The sequence below is a fragment of the Gracilinanus agilis genome, chromosome 3 (genome assembly GCF_016433145.1).
Source record: "Gracilinanus agilis isolate LMUSP501 chromosome 3, AgileGrace, whole genome shotgun sequence".
NCBI lineage: Eukaryota > Metazoa > Chordata > Mammalia > Didelphimorphia > Didelphidae > Gracilinanus > Gracilinanus agilis.
Window position 1 is genome coordinate 371364885 of NC_058132.1, and position 23453 is coordinate 371388337.

Here is a 23453-nt window from a genome sequence, read left to right on the forward strand (position 1 = left end):
GCATAAGGAGTTGAGTGGTGGCCATTCTTTACAAATGTATCTTCTCATTTTTTTAGCCTTTCTCTACAAGTCTATTTTTTAATCTCCCTTATTTATATATCTAAGCATTGCTAATGGAATTCATGTAAGAATACTAACATTTAAATTTTGTTTTTAAAAGAATATTAAATTTGGGGAGAGGGAGGAAAGTAACACAGTGGACAGAGTGCCAGACGTGGAATCTGGAGGACCTGGGTTCAAGTATGACCTCAGACTTATGACCTAGTTGTGCAACCCTGGACAAGTCACTCAGCTCCCCAATTGCCTAGCTCTTGCCATTCTTCTGTCTTAGAACTTAGAAGATTTCTTTTTTTTTTTTTTTTTTAAATTAAAAAATAAAGAATATTGAACTTATAAAAATCTGAAAAACTTCATGATTTTTAAGCTCAATCTGACTTGGTCTAAATTTTTAGCATATATACATTGAATTTCTTTGTAAGCCTATAGATGGTTAAATTAGAAATTTGTTAATACAACTTAAGTTCCCAAAGAACTTAAGTACTTCAGACATTTTAGATCTAAATAGAATTTCAAGAAAAGAGTGAACAGGTAATTTGGCCTTGGGCTTTTTAATTGTCTCATCACTTAACTAGAATCTGTGCTTTCTCTGCTATTGTCAATGATCTATAAATTGCCAAAGTTGATAGCATTTTCTTAATCCTTTTTCAATATTTGTAGTCACCTTCTGAACTTTCTTATTTCTCTGGGTTTTTTTTTTTTTACCATACTTTTCTTTTCTGGCTCTTCTCTGTTGAATTATGGCCAGTCTCTGGATATGCCCTGGGGCTGTGCTGGAACCAGCTAGTACTGCCTCAGGAGAGCTCTTGGCTAAATTTTTAGTGTGAGCATTTATATCTTGGAAATCAACAAATGCTACAAATTAGGATTTGATTTTTTTATTGTCTAGACTTAAAGTGATGGAAGAAAATGTTAATAATGCAGATTAAACCTAAAAGAATGCCCTGTAATTTTTTGAAAACTCTTCCCAAAATGGGCCCCAACCAAGTCTCTGTCCTAGGCTTTCTTCACACCTTTCTTGGTGATCTCCTAGGCTTAATTATCTTTGTAGATGACTCTCTCCTGAGCTGCAGGTCTGCACCAGCTCCAATGTGTCACAGTAACCACACACTCACTATCTCTCTCTCTTTTTTTTTTTTTAATTTTTTTTTTTAAACCCTTGTACTTCGGTGTATTGTCTCATAGGTGGAAGAGTGGTAAGGGTGGGCAATGGGGGTCAAGTGACTTGCCCAGGGTCACACAGCTAGGAAGCGGCTGAGGCCGGGTTTGAACCTAGGACCTCTTGTCTCTAGGCCTGACTCTCACTCCACTGAGCTACCCAGCTGCCACACTCACTATCTCTTGACTTTTCCACCAAACCATCTGTCTTCCTACCTTAACTATTTTTGTCACTGCCAACCTTGAAGTCTTCCAGGTGCACAACCTCACTCTCTTCATCAGTTTTCCAACGCTATATCAAGTCTTGTTTTACAGCAACTCACCTCCAAACAGCCTTTATGGCTCTCATCTCTGCCTTTCACACAGGCCTGCCCCCTAGTCCTGAATGCCCTACTTCCTCTTGGCCACTAATTAGAATCTTTAGTTTCTATCCTAGTTGAGCTCAGTGGCTAGTTCTTGTCAGTCCTGTCTTTGTCCCCATCCTCCCACACTCCACAGCTTCAGTCAGTTTGTATTTACCTTGTATTCTTTGAATTTGTGTGTGTGTGTTGCTTCTTCTGATCTAATGATAAAAACAGTTGTCATTGGTATAGAACTTAAGCTTTTAAAGACATTTATATTAGTATGATCCTTATAATCTTAAGGAGTAGGTTAGACAGAGACAGTTAGATAATAACCATAACTTGGCACTAAACATTTAGTAACTATTTTATTAAGGATTTGCTATTTTCAAGGCACCATGTTAGGAGAGCCCCAAAACAGGCTCTGCCCAGGTTATTAGGTAGATAGATTATGGTGGAATCATTGGAAAATATGGACAAGAGTGGTAGATATAAAAAAATATGATGATGTACATTACTAACTTTTAGAAGCCAGTATAGTTAACCAAATTTCTGAAGCAGTAAGATTCTACTTAAGACTATTTAGTTCTTCATCTTGGTCTTTCCTTAATGGAAAAGGCATAGTTTTAACCTATTTTCACCTAGGAATGAACAGTTTGAGGCAAAGATTTGCTCCTGAGAAGCAAAATTCAAAACCAAAAAAAATCAATGAAAATTCATTAGTTTGGATTTAAGATCCATTTTATGGATTTATTCAAAAAAATACAGTCTTCAGTTTCTTATCCTACAGATGTACATGCTTTTAGCACCTTTTTTTTTTTCCATTTTAACATTTCATTATATAATTGCAGAATCGTGAACCTCTGATGCCATCTCCACAGTTTATCAAATCTTACTTTAGTTCCTTCACTGATGACATCATCTCTCAGCCTATGCTTAAAGGAGAGAAATCTGACGAAGATAAAGACAAGGAAGGGGAGGCATTAGAAGTAAAAGAAAAGTAAGTATGCACAAGCATGCTTTTCATAGTTCAGCCTCCAAATAGGGCAAATTGCTGGTACATTTTGATTCTGTCAATATCTTGTTGGTCTCTCAAAAGAGATGAATTCAACATGTGGGACTATTTTATTTAAAAGCATAGCATGTTTGTATACCTTGCTTGTCTAAAGAAGTGCAATTATTTCCTAAGCAGGTTGCAGATCTTGATAGGTTCAGTTGCAGGATCATAAAATAGGTACTTAAGGGTATATTCCTAGGTCTTGATTAGTGCAAATAAACTCATTTATTAGCCAACCATGATAATATAGGTGGGACTAAAATCATGTGTGATATCATTCATGCCCTTTTAGGAAAATTCAAGGGCACAGCACCAAAAATAACTTTTGTGGAATCTAATATGGAGAAATTGATGGTTGCTTATGTCTGGGGGTCAGATTAGTACTGGTAATTAGAAGCACACTTAAAAATGGTCAAGATTAATGTAGAGTTCATAAGAAAAAAAATTTGGTTTTAAAATTTCAAATTCCTTAGCCTCACTTTGTCTTCATAATGCAGTGACGCATGAGCAAATGTAAAATATTAACCCTAGAGTCTTACTAGTTGGAATGACTTCAAAAGACAGTCCAATATCCTATCCAATATAGCATTTCTTTCATATGCCCCTATATTTAAAATGACACAAGCAACTCATTCCATTTTGAGATGGCTTTAATTATTTGGTCTTCCTTATATTCCCTATATTGTGCCAAATCTACTTCCTTATAGCTTGGCCATTGGTCCAAGTCTAATCCCTATTTTCATGTTATCTAAACTCTCCAGATGTTAAACAGTTATATTTTATGTGATGAACAAAAAGTATTGTAAACCGTAATGCAATCTTAAATATCAAATGCAGTTTTTCATGGCATGTCCCACACCCCACCTTTTTTTTGGTTTGTATGTTGAAGTTGCTGTTTGCTTACCTAAAGACATGTTAATTATGGCCAAATGTAGTTAATAAATAGTTCTCTTTATTGATGTTTATTTCCAGCTCTGGATATTTAAAGGCCAAACAATATATGGAGGAAGAAAACTATGATAAAATTATAAGTGAGTGCACAAAAGAAATAGATGCTCAAGGTAAATATACAGCCGAAGCATTGTTGCTACGAGCCACCTTCTACTTGCTCATTGGCAATGCCAATGCTGCCAAGCCAGATTTAGATCAGGTCATCAGCATGGAAGATGCTAACGTGAAGGTAAAAAAATGTGACTTTTCTTTTTTTTTTTTCCTCACTTGATATTCCTTAGTGTGGTGTTCTGGAGGTAGGGGCAGGAGTGGGCAATAATTATTTAAAGGAGGGTGCTTTATCAAATAATTTTTCTCTAGGAAAGATTTTCTTTTACTCTACTTCAGGGCACAGTGTCAGTTTTCCTACCCAAATGTTCTGTGTACTATGGGATTACATAGAGGAAAACAGGGTTCTACATGCCAGATTTGATATTTTTTCTTGTTTTTGAGTCCCTGGTACATGAATGACCCAATAATATTCTGATTTACTATTCCAAGGTGGTAACAATAGATAATTCAGAAGCTTTGAATTTATGCTATAATTCATCTGATATAGGCAGTCAAATATTGTGTTAACAGTAGTTTCATTAATATACTCAAAATAGAATATTTAGCAGAAAAGTTATTTTAATTTGCAAAAAACAAGGGCTTTACCACTGGTTAATACCTCAAGTAATTTACTTAAGCTTTCCATGAGTCAAATTCTTTATTATAAAATGAATAATCTCTGGTATTTCTCCTTCAGTGAAAAGGAAGGATGTTTATTGATGTGATTCAGTATTAGGTTGTGAGCAATTCAACTAGAAAATCTCCTAGATAATTACTTGCTTGTTTGTTGTCCAATGCTAACTATGCAATAAATTTAGAATAAGGTGAGATATTTAAATACTTTTGAGTAAGAAAGCAATATGTGCTTCCACTCCTAAGCTTTGATTTAAAACCTTCATTTCTCATTTCCTGATCATTAATAGAAGCACATGTCACTGCTGGCACTAGCACATATCCCACAGCTCACACTAAAGAACTGCCTATACTGGGGCTCTGTGCCTTCAGGTGCTGGTGAGTGAAGAACTAGAAGCCTGCCCTGTCCTGTCCCCTGAGGAGTTTATAGTTCAGTAGTTTTGGAGTACAATTTGGGGGCAAAGGCTGCTGTGATTTCATCAGGGAAGGAGACGCCAATAGAAATTCACACTTCCATTGCCAATAGGCAATTTATTTGAAACTTTATTTGAGTATTGATGGGACATTAGAAGGTTCAGTGACTTGCCAGAGTTATATAACCAGAATAATGTGTGAGAGATAGGATTTTGAACCCAGGTCTTCCTGACTCCCTGGCTTGTCCTCTATCCAGGGGCCTTGATGTCTCTTTACAATGTAATAATAAAGAAGTGTGAACAAATAGCTATGATACAATGTAAAATGTAATAAGTGCTATGAAATGGACAAAGTATTATTATAAGAGTTCAAAGGATGATGTTGATAACTCAGATACTTTAAATCTTTTCATTTGTTTCAATCAACAGCTTCGTGCAAATGCCCTGATCAAAAGAGGCAGCATGTATATGCAACAACAGCAGCCTTTGCTCTCCACTCAGGATTTTAACATGGCTGCTGATATTGATCCCCAGAATGCAGATGTCTACCACCACCGAGGCCAGGTAAGCACAATTTTCTGCTTAATATTCTGACCTTTAGAGATGGATCTTACATTTTCTAAAGGTTTTTGTAGATCCCTCTTTTATTATCTCAATTTATCATACCTTTCTTTGTTAATTTGTCATTGTGTGACTTCCTCATGCTAACTGGGCCTCCACCGTCAGACATGCTATATATGCAGCCCCAAAGTCATTACACCTGAGATTTGATACCCCTAGGGTTTGTGGTAGGGCCAAAACTTTTTTTGTTGATGTTTTCAATTTTAAAGAAGTACACTAGGGGCAGCTAGGTAGCTGGTGGATAGAACACCAAGACTGGAGTTGGCCTCAGACACTTCCTTGTTGTATGACTGAGCAGATCATTTAATTTAACCCTGATTGCTTAGCTCTCACAGTTCTTAGAATTGACAGAAGAAGGTAAGGGCTTTCAAAAAATAGAAGTAGACACTAAATGACCATGTTAACCATCACTTTCTATGTCCCTCTTTTTTTTTTTTTTTAAGGCAATGGGGGTCAAGTGACTTGCCCAGGGTCACATAGCTGGGAAGTGTCTGAGGTCAGATTTGAACCTAGGTCCTCCAGTCTCTAGGCCTGGCTCTCAATCCACTGAGCTACCCAGCTGCCCCCTAACCATCACTTTCTAATGAAGTACTGGGTTACTAGAAATCAAATGGAATGTTCTGGAGATTTATTTAGGCTATCCCAAATATGTCCCAAATATTCTGATATATATAGTACACTTAAAGCTTTTAGGAAGCTGAAAACCCTCATTTTTAGTTCACTTCCCTCAGTCTGTTTACTCTTCTGGAAAATGGGGGAGTGAGCAAGACCAGATGACTACAAACAGGGTGAAGCACAGACATGTTGTCTGCCTTGACTTTGAAAATATTTTTCAGTAGCATGGGAAGCAGTAACACCACCATAAAATTGCCACAGGCCAGCAGAATAATTTCAGGTGTATGTTAGGAACAAACATTACAACTGTTCAACTAAAGCTCTTTAGGTTCTTGGATTTTCCTTTGTAGCCACAACATATATAATACTATAGCAGACTTGGGCCTATTTTATAGGACAAGAAATATAATCTTAATTTTTTTTTAAATAAATTACCAGAGCTCTATAGCTGTTGTAACATTGATGAATGTTCACCTGTAGTTTAAAACACTAATTTAGAGGAAATCTTTTCTTAAAACTGTAGAGGAAAGGTATAAAAAAAAAATCTACAATGCAAAGATGCTAACTTCTTTTTTTAACTATCTGAGTTATGTTTTAAGTGTTTGTGAATGGTAAACATTTACTTAGTATTAGTGTACTATACTAATAACGAGCCTTATACAAAATGCATTTTTTTCCGTGTTAAGTACTACTACTTGCTTTTTGGTGAATATTGTGGAATAAGAGTTAATTTTGGTTTTATGTTCTTAGCTCAAGATCCTTCTTGATCAGGTTGAAGAAGCAGTGGCAGATTTTGATGAATGTATTAGATTACGACCTGACTCTGCTTTGGCTCAAGCTCAAAAGTGTTTTGCATTGGTTGGTATTTCCTCTTTAATTATTTCTAAGGTTGATTTACTTTCATTTTCTAAATTGTCACTGTTTTACAAGTGGTATAGTATATGAAAAAAAGACTTGTATTAAGGAACATTAAACATTTTCATTACTCATACATGTCAGATCCTACTGAGCTCAGGGCCATATTTAGTGTCCTATGACACTAAAATACTTGTAGAGTTATGAGGACTGGGTTTATTAACTGTGTGACTTTGTGCCTTAGTCTCCTTAGCTGTAAAATGAGCAGCTTGGATCAGTATAATAATGTAAGGCCCTTTCTACCTCTAGAGCTATGCTTCCACACTCACTTGGATAAATGTAGATTTCTGTTTCACCATTAAGTGAGATTTAACTAATAGAAACATTCTCTAAGCATTTGACTTAAGATGCATTTTATGCTTTTTCAAAAAACTCTTACTACTTTAGTTACAGGTATTGTTGTTAATATTCAAATTGGATGGGTGTGAAAATAAAAAATTTGGAATGATGAAATCATAAGGGTTTATGCATTCAGATTAGAAAACTCTTGACCAGGAACTGTAATTAATTCAATTCACCAGGACAAATTGGCAACTCCTTTGTAATATTCTGAAAGGTGATGTAGCAGATGTACTGAAAAGTTCAGTAATTTTGCAGGCTCTAAACCCATTTTTCCATGCTTCCAAGGCTGACCCTCTATCCACTACACCAGTGATGGGCTAACTTTTTAAAGAGGGGACCAAAGGAAAGGAAATGCTCATCTGTCAGTCTCTTTCTAAAAGCAACTGTTTTGAAGTTGCATTGTATTGTATCTTACTCATTGTATTCGTCAGATTAGGAATAATGTGGTGCAGCTGGATAGAGCCTTTCAGGGGCCCCGGTTCTGGGCTGTGGCTATAGTTTGCCCATCACTGCTCTACACCATTCTGCCTCTGAAAAGAAATTATTCCTTTTTAAAATCAGGGCTGTATTCTATAGCTAAGTGAACTTTTGAATACAACTAAAAATTGTATTGTCTCTTAACTTTATGAGGTTTTGAATTTTTCTCTTCAGAAAGCATCATTATGACACTGGGTGCTAATAAAAATATTTCCACATTACAAAAATGTAGAAATTTCCCAATTTATCCAATTGTTTTCTCTTGCAAGTAAATGAATTATGCATGGCCAACAAGAAATGATATTAATGAGGGTCTGGGTCTATTGAGATAGATACTCTTAAAGAATCATCTTTGGCATATTTCTGTAGAATGCATCAGAATCCAAAGCATTCTGAACAATTGCTCAACTAAAAATTCTGAAATACACAGACATTTTCTGTTTCCCTTTACTGCTGACATTCATGATTTGAGGGTATCTAGTTTAATAGACCTGCTGTAAGGTGTATATTTGTTTTCAAACAGTATCGTCAAGCTTACACAGGAAACAATTCTACACAAGTCCAGGCAGCTATGAAAGGCTTTGAGGATGTCATAAAGAAATTTTCAAGATGTGCTGAAGGATATGCATTGTATGCCCAGGTAAGTGATAGTAGATACTTTATTAGTCTTATTAAGCAAATATCCACCCAAATCCTCTAACCAGTTCTCACCAAATCCTCTAACCAGTTCTCACTAAACCCCAAATCCTGGTAGTTTGGAATAGAAATATTAACCAAATCTCTTTTGAAGTAATTAATTGTTTGGACATATATAACTGCTAATTCATGTTATTTCAGATAAGGGCTTGATTTGGGGACCACAAATTCTTTTTTAAATATTTTGTTAATTATTTCAGTATGATCATAGTCTCGTTTTATATACTTAAAAACGTTATCCTGAAAATGAATCCATAGCTAAGAACCCTGCTTTAGCTGCAGATAATTGTCTTCTGACATTGTGAAGTAGATTGAATGTTAGACTTCTAGAATATCCAACAAGATCTTTTTGAAGCAGCAACTTAAAATACAGGTGACTGAAAAATATGAGTTGGCAGCTGAGCACCCACCTTATTCAAACATTTGAGTTGAATTTAGAAATCTATTCTGAGCCTCTAACATGATCTAAATGTTTAAAAGCCCTTATGTCACCTCAAAAACTTTTCACTCCCCAATTGCTACTCTGTATTTTTCTGGCTAATAATTAAAATCATTGTCTTTTAACCACTTTCTTACATCATGGCAATAAAATACCTATTTCTCTACTTAATAAAGCCAAATAACATGTAAAAATAATTTTCTTAGATGGTTACCAGTGATCTCTTAATTACTTTTTCAGTTCATATCCTTCTTGACTTCCATAGCATTTGACTCTCACCATCTTCTTTCAGAATACTTTTGTCTCTGAGTCTTTTGACTTCCTTTACCTCTTGGTTTCTCTACTTTTATAACCACGTAGTTCCAGTCTCTTCTGCTAGTTTTTCTTTGAGAATTAAGTCTTCAGCCCCAGCTGAGGGTGTACCCTAATGCTCTGTTCAGAGACTTTTCTCCTTACACTGCCTCCCACTGATCTAATTGGCTCCTGTGGAATCAGTTATCTGTGCAGAGAATTACTCCCTGGTCTGTATTTCTCACTCAATTCCCATTGCAGTCCTGCACCACCATCTGCCCCATAACTATTATCCCATTCCTTATTCCCTCAAAACCCACTCCCCATTCAAACATCCCCCAAGATCAAAACCTCACTATGTCCATGACTTCACTTGCTCTTGCTTCTTTCCATATATTGGGCTGCCGTGTTTTGTGGATTGTGCATCCAAATCTTTTGAACCTGTTACTTTCTCTGTAGATACTAAGTCTACCCTTTAGATGTGTCTTTTTTGTTTTTTTGTTTGTTTTTTTATTTTACATTGCCTAGATTTCTTCCATATTCCTTGATCCCCAAGAGCCATTTCTTTTAATAGAATTTTTGAAAAGGGATTGAAAAGAAGCAAAACTGATTGACATGCAGTGTTGTTCCACATCTGTGGGCCACATCACCTCTGTAAAAAGTTAGGGTCAGGGGAGGGAAACTTGTTCTCTCTTTAGGGCCCAAGCTTGTTCTGTGTAATTTTGTAATATTCATCTTGTATTGTAGGAGTTGTTTACACTTACATTGAGGTAATCATTGTTTATCATTTTCTTGGCTTTGATTGTTTTGAATTAAGTATTTCCATTCTTCCGAATTCATGTTTGTTTTTCCTTAGGACACAATAATATTCCTTTACATTGTCTGATGTTCCACAGTCTATTTAGCCATTTCCCAGTAGATGGACATCTATTCTCTACTTCTTTGCTACCACGAAAAAGTGCTGCTATAAATATCTGGTGCTTTTTTATCATTGACCTTTTATGGTTATACTAATTTACAGCTGTGCTGACATTAGTGTGCTCATCTTTCCACAGCCCTTCAAGCAACATTTACTTCATTTTCTCCAGTTTTGTTGACCAGTTAACTACCTTACCTTATGCTCCTCCATAGTACAGTGACACTGATCTCTTCATTGTTCCGTGAACACAAGATCCTCCTCCTTTAGACTTCTAGGTGTTTTCACTGGTTGTCCCCAAAATCCCAGCCAAAATTTCACCTTCTGCCAGAAGGCTTTCCTGATTTCTTCCCCCCTTCGTAATGTTATTATATATAAAGTAATATGATCATTTCCAGTTTAATTTGCATATAATTACTTGTACATAGTTATTTGCATATCCCCCCATTAAATAATGAGCTTGAGAGCAGAAACAGTCTTGTCGTTTTTATGTTCCCAGAGCTTAGCACAGTACCTGCTATATGTGGGTGCTTAATAAATGTTTATTGGCTGACTGACTCCTAACTAGAAAATCAGGGAAAGCTTTTTGAAGACATTGGCTTTTGAGTTTGGCTTTAAAAGATGGGAAGGAATTCAGTTTATACATTAGATTGGCAACTGAGAGGGATATAAAGCATTCTATTGGGTAGATAAAAGCAAAGACAGGAAGGTGTCCAGTTCAGATCTCCTTTGTTGCCTTCTTCTTTTCATTACCTTAAGGATATGAGAAACTATGCTGGTGTACCCTTGGGGCACCTTTTAGGTGACAGTTTTAAAGTTTGTATGTTTCCTGCTTAGTGAAACCACTATATAAATTAGGTTCCTTGTAGTATTCTGTATATTTAATGCTTCATAATTGGTGTTTTTAAAATGCTTTTTAAAGGTGTAGGGTGCTGGTTAAAACTGTCACTGAAGAGAATTGAGCATCGTTTGTCTATTATGAGAGCATTTCCAACATGTACTTCTAGGGGTAGGTTTTTTAAAATATTGTCATGCAGAAATAGCATCAATGGAAAAATTTTAAATACAAACATGCACAGTATATTTGGTTAAGAATTTGGCATCATTATTGTGAGTGAAACTGGTAGATTGTATGAATAGAAACTTGAACTCCTCAATTACTCTTCTGTATAACCTCATTATCATTGAACAAAAAAGGAAGGAAGTAGACAAGTTTTAGCTTGGTTGGGGGATAGAAGGAGAATGCATTGAAACCAATGAAATGTGAAGAATTAAAACTAGCCAGTGATATTAAACAATTATACTTTTTTAAACTGCATTGAGTGACTCAAGTTACTCAATTTCAATAAAATGTCACCTCACAGGCACTAACAGATCAGCAACAATTTGGTAAAGCAGATGAAATGTATGATAAATGTATTGACTTGGAACCAGACAATGCTACAACGTATGTTCATAAGGGGTATGTATTTTTGTAGTTTCTGTTCCTTTCACCATTTTTGCATAGTTAAGTGGTTTGGATGGGGGTGATAGAAAAAAAAAATTAAGTTGAATTTTCCACAGCAAGTAGCACTTCATTTCAGTAATTTTCATATAATCTGATTTAAAAGTGAAGGATAATCGCTGAATATCAAATAGCAAACCTTGATGTATCCAGGTCCATTAACTTAGCTTCTATACACCTGGCTATATGTAAGAAATAGAAGTGAAAGCCAGTGAGTATTGTTAACCCACCACTACTGTCATTGTAACTCCATTTTTTAAAAATCCTTAGCCAAATACATCATTCTCATAGAGAGACGACAGTAACTGGTGGCAAGAACTTATAATGTCACAGATTCATGATTAATCTTATATATGTAATCAGAACAATGTTGACAGCTAAAGAGTCTGAAAGTGTCATGCTCATTATGAAATTATGTACAAGCCAAAGATAGTTGCCTTTTGTTTTTGTTGTAATGTTTTTCTCTTGTCTGGCTTCCTCCCCTGGCTTTTGTCCTAGGTTTATTTTTGAACCTATAGCTCTCTGGACCAGAATGTGTTGCAATCTATCATGAGGCTTCATTCCTCAGTGTTGATGGTCAAATTGCTCTGGCAAGTGGTTGATAAGGAATGGAGTTCTTTTATAAAGTTTATTGTGGAAAGAGACTCCAGAAGGAAAGATTTTTTTTTACAGCTCAGTTTATATAGTATCCTGTCCTCTCTAGTTACTTAAATTAATCACTATAAAAAGTCACATATTTACAGAGGGAAAATATGTAACTATAAGTGTGATTGATAAACCCTAAATCAAATTTCTAGATAAGAGAGTCGTCTTCTTGCCCTTCCACTCCAACTCCCACCTTCACCCTTTTTAGCTCCCCAACCCCCTCCCCCCAAAAAAAGCCTATTCCTTCCCTATTCAATGTCACCTGTTTTTTTAGGGCCAAAATTAAATCTCACACTTACCAAGAAGCTTTTCCTGATGATTCCTTCCATGCTTTTTATTTTAGAATCATTTAATCTACAATAAAATATATCATTAATTTTTATAAACCATTTTGTATCACTTCTGCCTCTCCAACTAGATTCCATCTTCTGAGAGTAAAGACTAAACTTTTTTACCTTCATTTACCCCTGCCCCATGGGTATGTAATTTAGGAAATGCCTCAGTTAATTTTGAACTTTTTTTCCCTTTTCCAGCTTACTTCAGCTTCAGTGGAAGCAAGATCTAGACAAAGGCTTGGAGCTTATTAGCAAGGCCATTGAAATTGACAATAAGTGTGATTTTGCATATGAAACTATGGGAACCATTGAAGTACAGAGGTAAAAATTATGTTGTTGAACTGATTTCTAAAAAAACTGGGGAAGGGGGCTTTTAAAATTTTTACCCCTTTTCACAATATTAATGGGCAAGAAAATCTGCTCAACAACTAACTGATAAAATAGTTGTTAGCTTCTACTAGAATTTTAGCCATCCTCAAAATCATACAATTTTGCGAGTTGGAAGGGACTAAAGTGATCATTAAGTCAAACCTGCACCCAGCTATAACATACTAGATACATATTCATCTAGTCTGTACTCTTCTGCCACTGCCTTCTCAATATCCTGGGATTTTTATCATACAGATTACCTAAACTTGAAAATTTCCAATTTCCTATTTTACTTTTCTTCTATGAGTTCTAGATGCATTCAGCTAGTTTCATGGGTCCTAAGAAATACGTGTCTAACACTACAGAAGAATATCGTTAACCTTTTGTCTATTTAAAAACGAACGCTCTACTTGAATATTGAAATCGGGATATGCATATTTTTTGGTAATATAAAAATTATTTCCCAAACACATTCCAAAGCCCAAAGTGAATGGACTGGCCACTGCTGGTCAGCAGATTTTCCTAAGTTCTTTAGTTCTCCATACTAGAAACACATCTGAAGCAGTAATAGAATTAAGGATCTAAAGCAGTGGCTCCCAACTTTTTTGGCCTACCGCCCCTTTTCGAGAAAAAATATTACTTAGCCCCCTGGAAATTATTTTTTTTTTTTAATTTTAATAGCAATTAATAGGAAAGATAAATTCACCTGTGGCCATCACTGCCTCCCCTTAATCACTGCAGCACCCACCAGGGGGCTGTAGCGCTCACTTTGGGAATCATTGATCTAAATTTTATGCCTGGCTCAGCCACTATGTAGCAGATGTTTTGGCAAAAAAAAAATGCTTTTCAGGTTTGACATTCTTTTGTTACAAGGAAATTCCTTTGCTTAGGCAGAAATAAGAATTTCAGTCTACAAAAGTATAGATTATCCAGAGTCAAATGAAGCTTAGTTATGCCCAGGTCCCCTATATGTTTCTCTAAGCTTTTCTATTGTTAGGTCACAGGCAGAATGATGGCAGATTTGATTGAGCACTGGCTGGGTGGTTTGAAGAGAGGGATGCAAGCTCAGTCAGACTGCTGTTCTTTGAAAAGAGACTAAGATCTGTGGCCTAGACAAATCAACCTTGAATTGGCAATATGAGTTGCTATTGACTTTAGATAATTGGGCATACAGTAGTTTAGATATTTTGATATCGCTTTTGTATTTTAATGAAACAGTTATTACAGCTATTATATTCTACTTAAAAATTAATATGTCCTGAGAAATATTGCTGCACTACACTCTAGCTAAGAATTCCTGTGTTTCATAAACAAGAGCAGGAGTTTCTAACATACTACAAAATAAAAGCAGCTTTTTAGCAGTTTTCTTTTTTCTTCAGACTTCAGTTATGAATGCCATTTATCTAATTTTCTAATTTTTCTAATGTTTCTATTTGGTAATAAAATAGCCTCCTCTGTGTAAAAGGCTAGTGTGAGTTATTTAAAACACGAATTAAAGTTCTTGGCAGGTATAGTTTTAAAACCTGATAGTTTATATTCAGACAGGGAGAAAACTCTGTCTCAAACAAAAACGTATTCCTTCTTCCCAACATTGCTTAGAAGTCCCATATTTCACTAGTAGGACTTCAAGTAAGAAGCATATAGACCAAGTCAGTTTAAATTTGGTAGTCAGGCCTTTGTATTGTTTTGCTTCCATTATTATCCTTTCCTTTTTTACAGTTAATAAAATGCCTGGTGTTGTTTTGACTTTGGTTTTTTTCCTTTCAGAGGAAACATGGATAAAGCCATTGACATGTTCAACAAGGCGATTAACCTAGCCAAATCTGAAATGGAGATGGCACACCTCTATTCACTTTGCGATGCTGCCTATGCTCAGACAGAAGTTGCAAAGAAATATGGATTAAAACCTCCAACCTTGTAAAACAACTGAGAAGGGGAAAATGACCCTCTTTTTAGCCGTTTGCCCCCACTTCAACCGAGCCCTACAGACACGATCACAGACCGTGGTGAATGGTGGAACTTAAGTTTTTCCGTTTGTGGTGTTTGTCATTCGTTACATCTGTTTAATGTTTAGGTGTTGTGGGAGTGGCTGTTCAAGGAATTTTGCAGTGTTGAAGCTTATTCCCTCATGCAACAGAAAGGGATATCAAAAACAGAGTTGCAAAGGGAACAAAGGATATTTTGGCCATGCAAATAAAAACTCAGATTTGTTCATGGGGGGAGGGGGAAGGGAGGAGTGATTATGTTTTGGATGATTTTGTTTTTATATAAACATTTTACAGCATGTTGGTTTTAAAAATAATATAGCGAGTGCTGCTATAAAATAGATTTCTTTTATATGCATTTAATCCCTATGGGTTGATTATTAGTTTTTCAAAGGAAAAAAGTATGTTTTTGGTTGTTTTGTTGTTTTTTTTTTTTTTTTTTAAAGCTAAATTGAGAGAGAACCTTAAATGTGACCAGAGGCACTTCTGCCTTCTGCATAACTCTAGGAAGAACCTGGTGGCAGCTAGTGATCAATCTGATCATTTCCCACAGCAACGTTTATAAGCGATACAGAAGTATAAATCGCTCCAAATCTAAAGCAAACATGAACTCCCTGTAGTAAATTATGCAGAAGCAAAACATGTGTTTTAAAGGACTTGTAGACTGGAAAAGTTAGAAGATGACTTTAATAGTATTGCTATTATTGGGGGAGTAGTCCACTCAGGAGGTAAAGTGAAGTGGTTTTTAAAGGCCGAAGACTATTTTCTGAACTCGGTACTGCTAGATTTAATGGTGTACACTTTTAAAGGAAATTCAAATGCTGGTTTATGTATATAACCTAAATAAAAATGGAATGTGTGTGATACATGGAAATACTTGATTTCAAATAGCTAGTAAAGGAAATTTGGTAAAGGCATGTGCATATATTAAGGACTTAAATGTTATTGCCAAGAGCATTAGTATTTCCTCAAGTGGCAAGTGTTGTTTGAGTGTTTCACCAAGTTATAGCAACAGTTAGAAAAAGTACCTTTTCTGAGGCTCTACTTTTTATGTAAATGTATGTGTGAGTCAGTGAGTGTGTGTGAGTGTGAGTGTGTACGAGATGCCTTTAGTTTTTAATTCAATGAGCCCTTTGTTGTAAGTTCCTGAGTGCCAATATCTAGGAATGTGTTTATAATTTTGGAAACCTGACCATCTGTTTACATATTTATCCTCACTCAACCTGCAACCCATACTTTCATAATTCAACTCATTGTGTATTCCTAGTTGTCATTTTATTCAAATTGTCCTTTTTGGTCTTACTGCAAATTTGCTAGCAGGTATCCTATTTTGTTGCTTGGGTTTTCTTTTTCTTTTTTTAAACAGTGGGCCATTTGATAGTGTCTCACTAAGACTGCACCTTAGAGAACACATACCATGATGTATTAGGGCTCTGTGCCATCTCTTCTGGAAAACTAAAATCTTTTTAAATGTGCAGGGTCTTGGGTGAGGGGACTTTCTTATCCAAAGGGCCAGCATTCACTGGGTGCTTATACTTCTGAAACCAAATAAACTTTATGGTGGACTCAGACTACCTTTTGAGTACCTCTGAGATTGGTCCTGGCTTAGATCTAGAAGAGGCCATGGGCGTAAAGGTAGCAAGCACAAAGTGAAATATGTTTGACAGCCAGGATAGTGACATACCAGATCTAAGGGCTCTCTCTCCATTTTCAGTCTTTAAATTATGCACTTCCAGGACAACCACTGCTGACTTCAAGAGGGTTATTTATCCCCAACTTAAAATTCCTCTTATTTTCTGAAAGGGTTTTTATTCGCATGGCCTTACTTTCATTGACACTGACATTTTCTTCTACCCTTCTCCCTTCCCTCCCCTGGGGAGGGGTAGAAAGAAACCACACAAAGGAAAATGACGCATGTGCCGTTCAATATTATCATTCCAAATCCTCACGGACTGTTGCCTGTTCTTAAAATATTTGAAACTGCACTGAAAGCTACATTTGTCTGTAATTTTTCTTTTGTAAATGAACTCACATGTAAATTCACCAAATAAATATTACATTCAAGTTTTTCTTAACTTTATTTTTTAAACATAGAACAGTAGGTGGTGGTCACCAAACACCTAGCAACCTACTGCTTCAAGGTAATGGATGTAATTAGAAAATACCACAGGGGTTAGATGTTAGAACAAAGACAGATATGGATAAAACAAGACAGAAATGGAATTCTCTGAAAGCAAGGGTTTACAAACTACAACTCTGTACACATTTGAGCTCTTGGACCCAAAAAGAACAGTAGAAAAACTCACTTGAAAGTACATGGCAACGGACATTGTGGGAAGGGGGGCAGACCAGTGACCAATGCTTTCTTTTTTGACAAAAAAAAATAACGACTGTATTTAGGATCCATTATTTGAACATTGTAGTTAAAGATAGTGGTCATGGGCCAAGGCTTGAAGCTCCAACAAATTATTTACTGGTTTGTCACGACCAACTCTAGTATTCCTTGTGCTCTGGTTCTGGGACGAGACTGCCAGTCACATTAAGATTATCTTCCCTTATATTTTAACAGCATTCAACTTCAATCTTTTCCTGTGTGTGTTGTTAGGCAATTGTATTGTTTTCCTGATTCAACTGACTCCACTTTGCCTTATTATTCATTTTTGTCTAAAATTTTTTAGACCCATACCTTCTTCGGATTCTAAGACAGCGTGGCAAGGGCTAAGCAGTAGGGGTTAAAAGTATAGCTACAAAGTGCACAAGGCTTTTATCATTCATTAATGTCCTTTGAAAATGAGGCTTTTATCATTAGTGTCCTTTGGAAATGTATGCCTATTATTGGGCTTTCCATGAGAAAAGGTGTGAGTATTTTGGTTACTTGGTTAGTAGAATTCTTTTCTTTTTTTTCTTTTTTTTAAACCTTTACCTTGCCTCATAGAATTAATGCTGGGTATTGGTCAAAGACAGAAGAGTGACAAGAGCTAGGCAGTGGGGGTTAAGTGACTTGCCCAGGGTCACATAGCTAGGAAGTGTCTGAGGCCAGATTTGAACCCAGGACTCCTGCCCTAGGCCTGGCTCTCAATCCACTGAACCACCCAGCTGCCCTACCCGGGTCAGTATAATTCTAGATATTCCATAGATATTCTAGATTTCCATAATAGTTAGGCCAGTTCTTCCTACCGCAAAGCCCCAACAGATGCTTTTAAAAATACTTTTAAGTAGAACCTGTAAAAACTAGTAAACAGGTACCATTATTTATAAAGCATCTCACAACTGGTTTTATTCCACATGTCACCAAGTTTGCTTATATCCTGAAAACTGAAACTTATAAGGTCACACAGTCTTAGGGAAAGGGGACTTTTCAGGCATTAACAGTAAATGGAAGTGGAATTTTTTTACTTGACCACTATAAGTAGGTCTTTTCCATGGTAATGGACTAGTTATAAAACTGCTAGCGAGGAATCACTAAATTTATGACTCAGGCTTACGGTATTGAAGTATGGCCTTAGGACTGTTGATGACGATTTGATGCCCTTAACTTTCTTTCCAGGTGGTGCAAGTGTTTTTGGTTTTTTTCTTTCTTTAAATGTAAAATTGAGATGATTATAGACCAGGGGTCGGCAACCTTTTTGGCCGTGAGAGCCATAAACGCCACATTTTTTAAAATGTAATTTCATGAGAGCCATACAGTGCTCACAGTGCATGCGTTGCCAACCCGTTATAGACTCTGGGGAAACGATATACTATCACACAAATGTCAAGGTGCCTGTTATTGTAGCAGGCCTCACAAAAGAGTAGTAGGTCACCCACCAATCTATCAGCATTATTTGTATGGAAAAAGATGTTATTCAGAATGCTATATAGCTTTTGGAATTTGCATGAACACTCACCATGGCCTTAAGTAAAAATTACCTTTAGATTAGCTACAGGAAAAGATATCCCTTAAGACATGGGCAATAGAGCTTGGTCAGAATGGGGGATGGATGTGGCTACCTGTGGCTTCAGGGTGGGTAGCAAAAGGCCAGTACTCTAGAGCTCTCTGACAGCCCTTCTAATGTTGGCACTTGTCTTTGCTTGACACCATGGTTCCTTGGCGTATCGGATATTGGTTAAGCAGGGAGAGCTGCCCTTCTTGGCACCATATTCCTTACTAATGTGACTCCAAAATTATGTCACGTATGTACTCCTACCTCCTCCCCTGCAGAAGAAAGATGGTGTGCTTCATTGTTCTTTAAGACCATTTTTGATTTTTTAATTGCTCAGAATTTAGCTTCCTTTTGATCATTTATGATTGTTGTTCTGAGTATTGGCCTATTTCCTCTTATTTCTACTTCCCTTCATACACATTTCATGTTACTCATCTCATGTTCATTATTTGTACAAAAATATTGCATTCATACACCGGTCTCCTGTCTTTATTCAGTCAATGGGTACCTACCCACTGCTTCCAGTTCCCTTATTTTCCACTAACTTTTTAAAAAATTCCTACATTTTGGTGAATATTGAATATTTTCAACCTCAGGTTATAGTGAAGTACAAGTGATAGGATTTTATCACTTTTCAAACAATTCCAAATTATTTTCTATAATCAGTAAACAGATCCACTCATAGCCATTTGATTAATGTAATTCTCCCAACTGTTTCTTTTCTTATTCTGGCTAGCAGGTTATGGAGTAAAACCTTTCTTAATTTACATGCCATTTGTGATTTGGAATATGCAGCATGTTTGGTGATCCTTTGCAATTCTTATGTAAACTTCTTAATCTTTCTACTTAATGGCTTAGCTCTTGCTCTTATTTTGGGGAGGGGGTAATGTATATAAAATAAATGTGTATACAATCAGCTATTTTATCCAAAGCCTTTAATTCACCAATATCTTTCTAAAAATCTGCATTTTATTTGTGCAGACACTTGAAGTTTATGTAACCACAAATGTTTAGATTTGTAAGAGACCATCACAGTCATCTGGGTCTAACCTCTCCATACAGATGAACTGAGGTTACTGACTTTTTCCGCCAGTGCATCACTGTAGCCTGTCCTGAAGCAAGTCAAGTTGTAGATATGAGTCTGATCGCTTGGGGTGAAGAAACAAACCTGAGAATGTCATCTCCAAGGATAACTGTGGAGGACTTGAAAACCTCAGCAAACACACCTGTTACTTTTAGAGGAAATAATGGGTGAGGTAGGCTTTAAGCTGGTTGTGGAAGGAAAGTACCTCAGAATAACAAGGGTAATAAAACGTTCTCTCTTCCCCTCCTCCTGAAAGGAAAACATCTTAACTAAAGGTCTATTCCATCAGAAGAAAAATGTCAAGAAAAACCGCTTTTTTTTCCCTCAAGGAAAGTCCTGTCATAGAAGAAGGAACCATGGCATCCAAAGAAAAAGAAAAAGCATGGGTTGAATGAAAGGAGGGGGCCATTTAACTTTATTCTGACCCAAGTCCATTTAAAGAAAGAACTCTGGGGCAAAAGGTCATCAACCAGCCCTGATACTCCTCAAAAGAGAGACTTAGAACCCCTCAGGCCTTGGCAACAAAATTAAATAAATTTTAAAAGGATTTTAAGCCAGAAATCTAGAATAAAACCCCAGAAAAAAAGTAGCTGGTGACCATTACAATTCCTTGAAGAAATGATGTAAGAATTTTTAAAAGACAAAGGAAATAAGAGCTAAGGAAGTGAGAATTGGAAAAAAAAAACATAGTAGCAAGATCCTTAAAAGTTAGGATGGGTCAAACAGAAGACTCCAAGGAGATGACAAAAATTATTAAAATAAAAAGATGGAAGAAAATATGAGCTAATCAAAAACAACTGATCTGGGAAACAGATCAGGGAGAGATAGTAATCACTGGATTACCTGAAATCCTTGACTAAAAAAAAAAAAAAAACGATATATCAGGAAATTTTTAAAAGAAATTGCCCGGGGGCAGCTGGGTAGCTCAGTGGATTGAGAGCCATGCCTAGAGACCGGAGGTCCTAGGTTCAAATCCGGCCTCAGACACTTCCCAGCTGTGTGACCCTGGGCAAGTCACTTAACCCCCATTGCCCACCCTTACCACTCTTCCACCTATAAGTCAATACACAGAAGTTAAGGATTTAAAATTAAAAAAAATAAAAATAAAAAAAAAAAAGAAATTGCCCGAACATTAGAACAAGAGCAATGAGAAAATAGGAAAAATCACTTGAAATAAACCCCAAAATGGAAACTCCTATGAACTGTCATTGCTAATACAATTTTCAGATTAAAAAAGCACTGCAAGCAAGCCAAAAAACTCATTAAGAAAATCTGAATCAAACTAAACAGTAACTACCATTTTTAGTTGTTTTTTTTTTTTAGAATATTTTTCCATGTTTACATGATTCATTTACTACCCCCTCCCAGAGCTGACAAGCAATTCCACTGGGTTGTACAAAGGTTGTCACTTGATAGCTATCTATTTCCATATTAATCATTTTTGCTATAGAGCAAAACCTAAACCCCAAATCATATACCCATATATATGTGATAAGTGATGCCATGTGGGTTTTTGGTGGTGGTATTGTTTTGTTTTGGGGTTTTTTGCATTTCTACTTCCATAGTTCTTTCTCTCAGTGTGGATAGCATTCTTTTACATAAGTCCTAAAGGAATGTCCTGGCTTGTTGCATTGTTACTAGTAGCAAAGTCCATTACATTGGATTGTTCCACAATGTTTTACTTTATACAATGTTCTTCTGGTTCTGCTCATTTCACTCTGCATCAGTTCATTGAGACTCCCAGTTCATAAGGAAATCATCCAGATCATCAATCCTTACAAGTAGCTACCATTTTAAAGAATATAGAATGAGATGTTTCAAAAAGGTTAAAAAGTTAAGGTCTACAATCAAGATTAACTTAGAAAATTGGGTGTAATTCTATAAGAGAGAAAAATGGCTCTTAAGTAAAATGAAGATTTTAAAAAAACATGAGAGTCGAGAAAAATTAATATTCCAAACTCCCTATGAATAATTCTTCTAATTACTATAATAGTGAATACTATAATAGTGAATAGAGTTCCTTACAGAGAATTATATACATAACATTTCTCCACATAGGAATACCAATAATTAGATCATATTGAAGTCCTTAAAGAGGCAAATTTTAAAAATAAGAGTTTTCTTTCCCTTCTTATTTACCTTTTCATGTTTCTCTTGATTTTTGTGGTTGGATATTGAACTTTCCATTTAGTCCTGGTCTTTTCTGTGCAAATACTTGGAAATCTATCTTGTTGAATGCCCAAACTTTCCCCTGGAAGTATACAGTTAGTTTTGATGGGTAGGTGATCCTTGGTTGTAGACCCAGTTCTCTCGCCTTTCTGAATATAAGAGAAAAATTAAGGCAAATAGGGGGCAGCTGGGTAGTTCAGTGGATTGAGAGCCAGACCTAGCGACAGGAGGTCCTGGGTTCAAATTTGATCTCAGACACTTTCTAGCTGTGTGACCCTGGGCAAGTCACTTAACCCCCATTGCCTAGACCTTAGCCCTTTTTTGCCTTGGAACCAATACAATGAGGTAAGGGTTTAAAAAAAAAAAAAAGGCCAGTACAAGCGAACAATTGGAAGAAACCTATCCAACATGCAATATTTAGTAGGAAATGATAAGTTTCAGATCCTAATATAAGGGGTAAGAGTAGTAAAATGAAACTTAAGATCTATAGTTATGTTGGCAGTCCTTTAAGGCCAGGGAAAGGAGGGACAAAGGACAGTTGCAGTCAGGCCATGCAAGTACTTATAAACATGGACCAGTGGAGAGGGGATAAGATTCCAACTTCTATTTCATCTTAGGAGGGATGTTGGGATACTTTCAATGGAGCCAGGATGCCAATAGAAACAAAGGGTTAAAGGGGTAGGAGGGCTCCTCAACAGAGAGAGGGTTAAGTATAGGATGCTTTTCATGAGTCCAGGAGATAAGGTGGGAAAGGAAGAAACATAACGTTCCCCCTGCCCGCCTTGAGTCTGGAGCAAGGAAGCCCACTTTGAATTGTTGGCGAGTATGTATGCCAGCTGGTGGGGCCAGTCTGAGGCTTCACTAGATCTATTCCAAAAAGTCCAACCCAACCCCACTCGGACACGTGGCAAAAGGGCCAGGAATGAAAGGAGGTCACCCGCTGCCCAGTACAATCGCTTCCTCTAGGGTACTTAGCAGGGCCCTGGACACTCCTCTTGTGCATTAAAGAGAAGCCCACTGACAGGACACAACTCGTTACCAGCTAGAGCCAAAGCCTGATGTGGGAGGCTCGGGAGTGTGATTGGGAGAATGGCGCCAAGAGTTTACATTGCTTGGGAAAACAATGACGGTTTGGCACATAACTGAAATTTTTTATTTCACATACTCTTCTGCCTTTTTTTTTAAACCCTTACTGTGTCTTAGAATCAGTACTGTGTTTTGGTTCTAAGGCAGGAAAGTGGTAAGGACTAGGCAAGGGGGGGTTAAGTGATTTGTCAGGGCCACCCAGCGAGAAAGTGTCTGAGGCCATATTTGAACCCAGGACCTCCTGTCTCTGGGCCAGACTCTCAATCCACTGAGGTACTCAGCTGCCCTTCTGCCTCTTTTCCTGTTCAATCACATGTACCTGAATGAAAGAAGGTCCTGTA

The 23453-nt window shown here is 36.7% G+C and overlaps 1 protein-coding gene across 1 annotated transcript in view; it reads left to right on the forward strand.

The window, feature by feature from the left end:
• TOMM70 (translocase of outer mitochondrial membrane 70) overlaps window positions 1-16914 on the forward strand; it is a 35535-nt gene extending 18621 nt beyond the window's left edge. Inside the window, exons 5-12 of the mRNA XM_044666808.1 lie at window positions 2408-2556; window positions 3586-3793; window positions 5130-5264; window positions 6687-6794; window positions 8194-8310; window positions 11377-11474; window positions 12695-12817; window positions 14633-16914. Coding sequence (XP_044522743.1) covers window positions 2408-2556; window positions 3586-3793; window positions 5130-5264; window positions 6687-6794; window positions 8194-8310; window positions 11377-11474; window positions 12695-12817; window positions 14633-14786 — 1092 coding nt within the window. The 3' untranslated portion in view covers window positions 14787-16914. The remainder of the gene's footprint in view (window positions 1-2407; window positions 2557-3585; window positions 3794-5129; window positions 5265-6686; window positions 6795-8193; window positions 8311-11376; window positions 11475-12694; window positions 12818-14632) is intronic.
• The last annotated feature ends 6539 nt before the right edge of the window (window positions 16915-23453 follow it).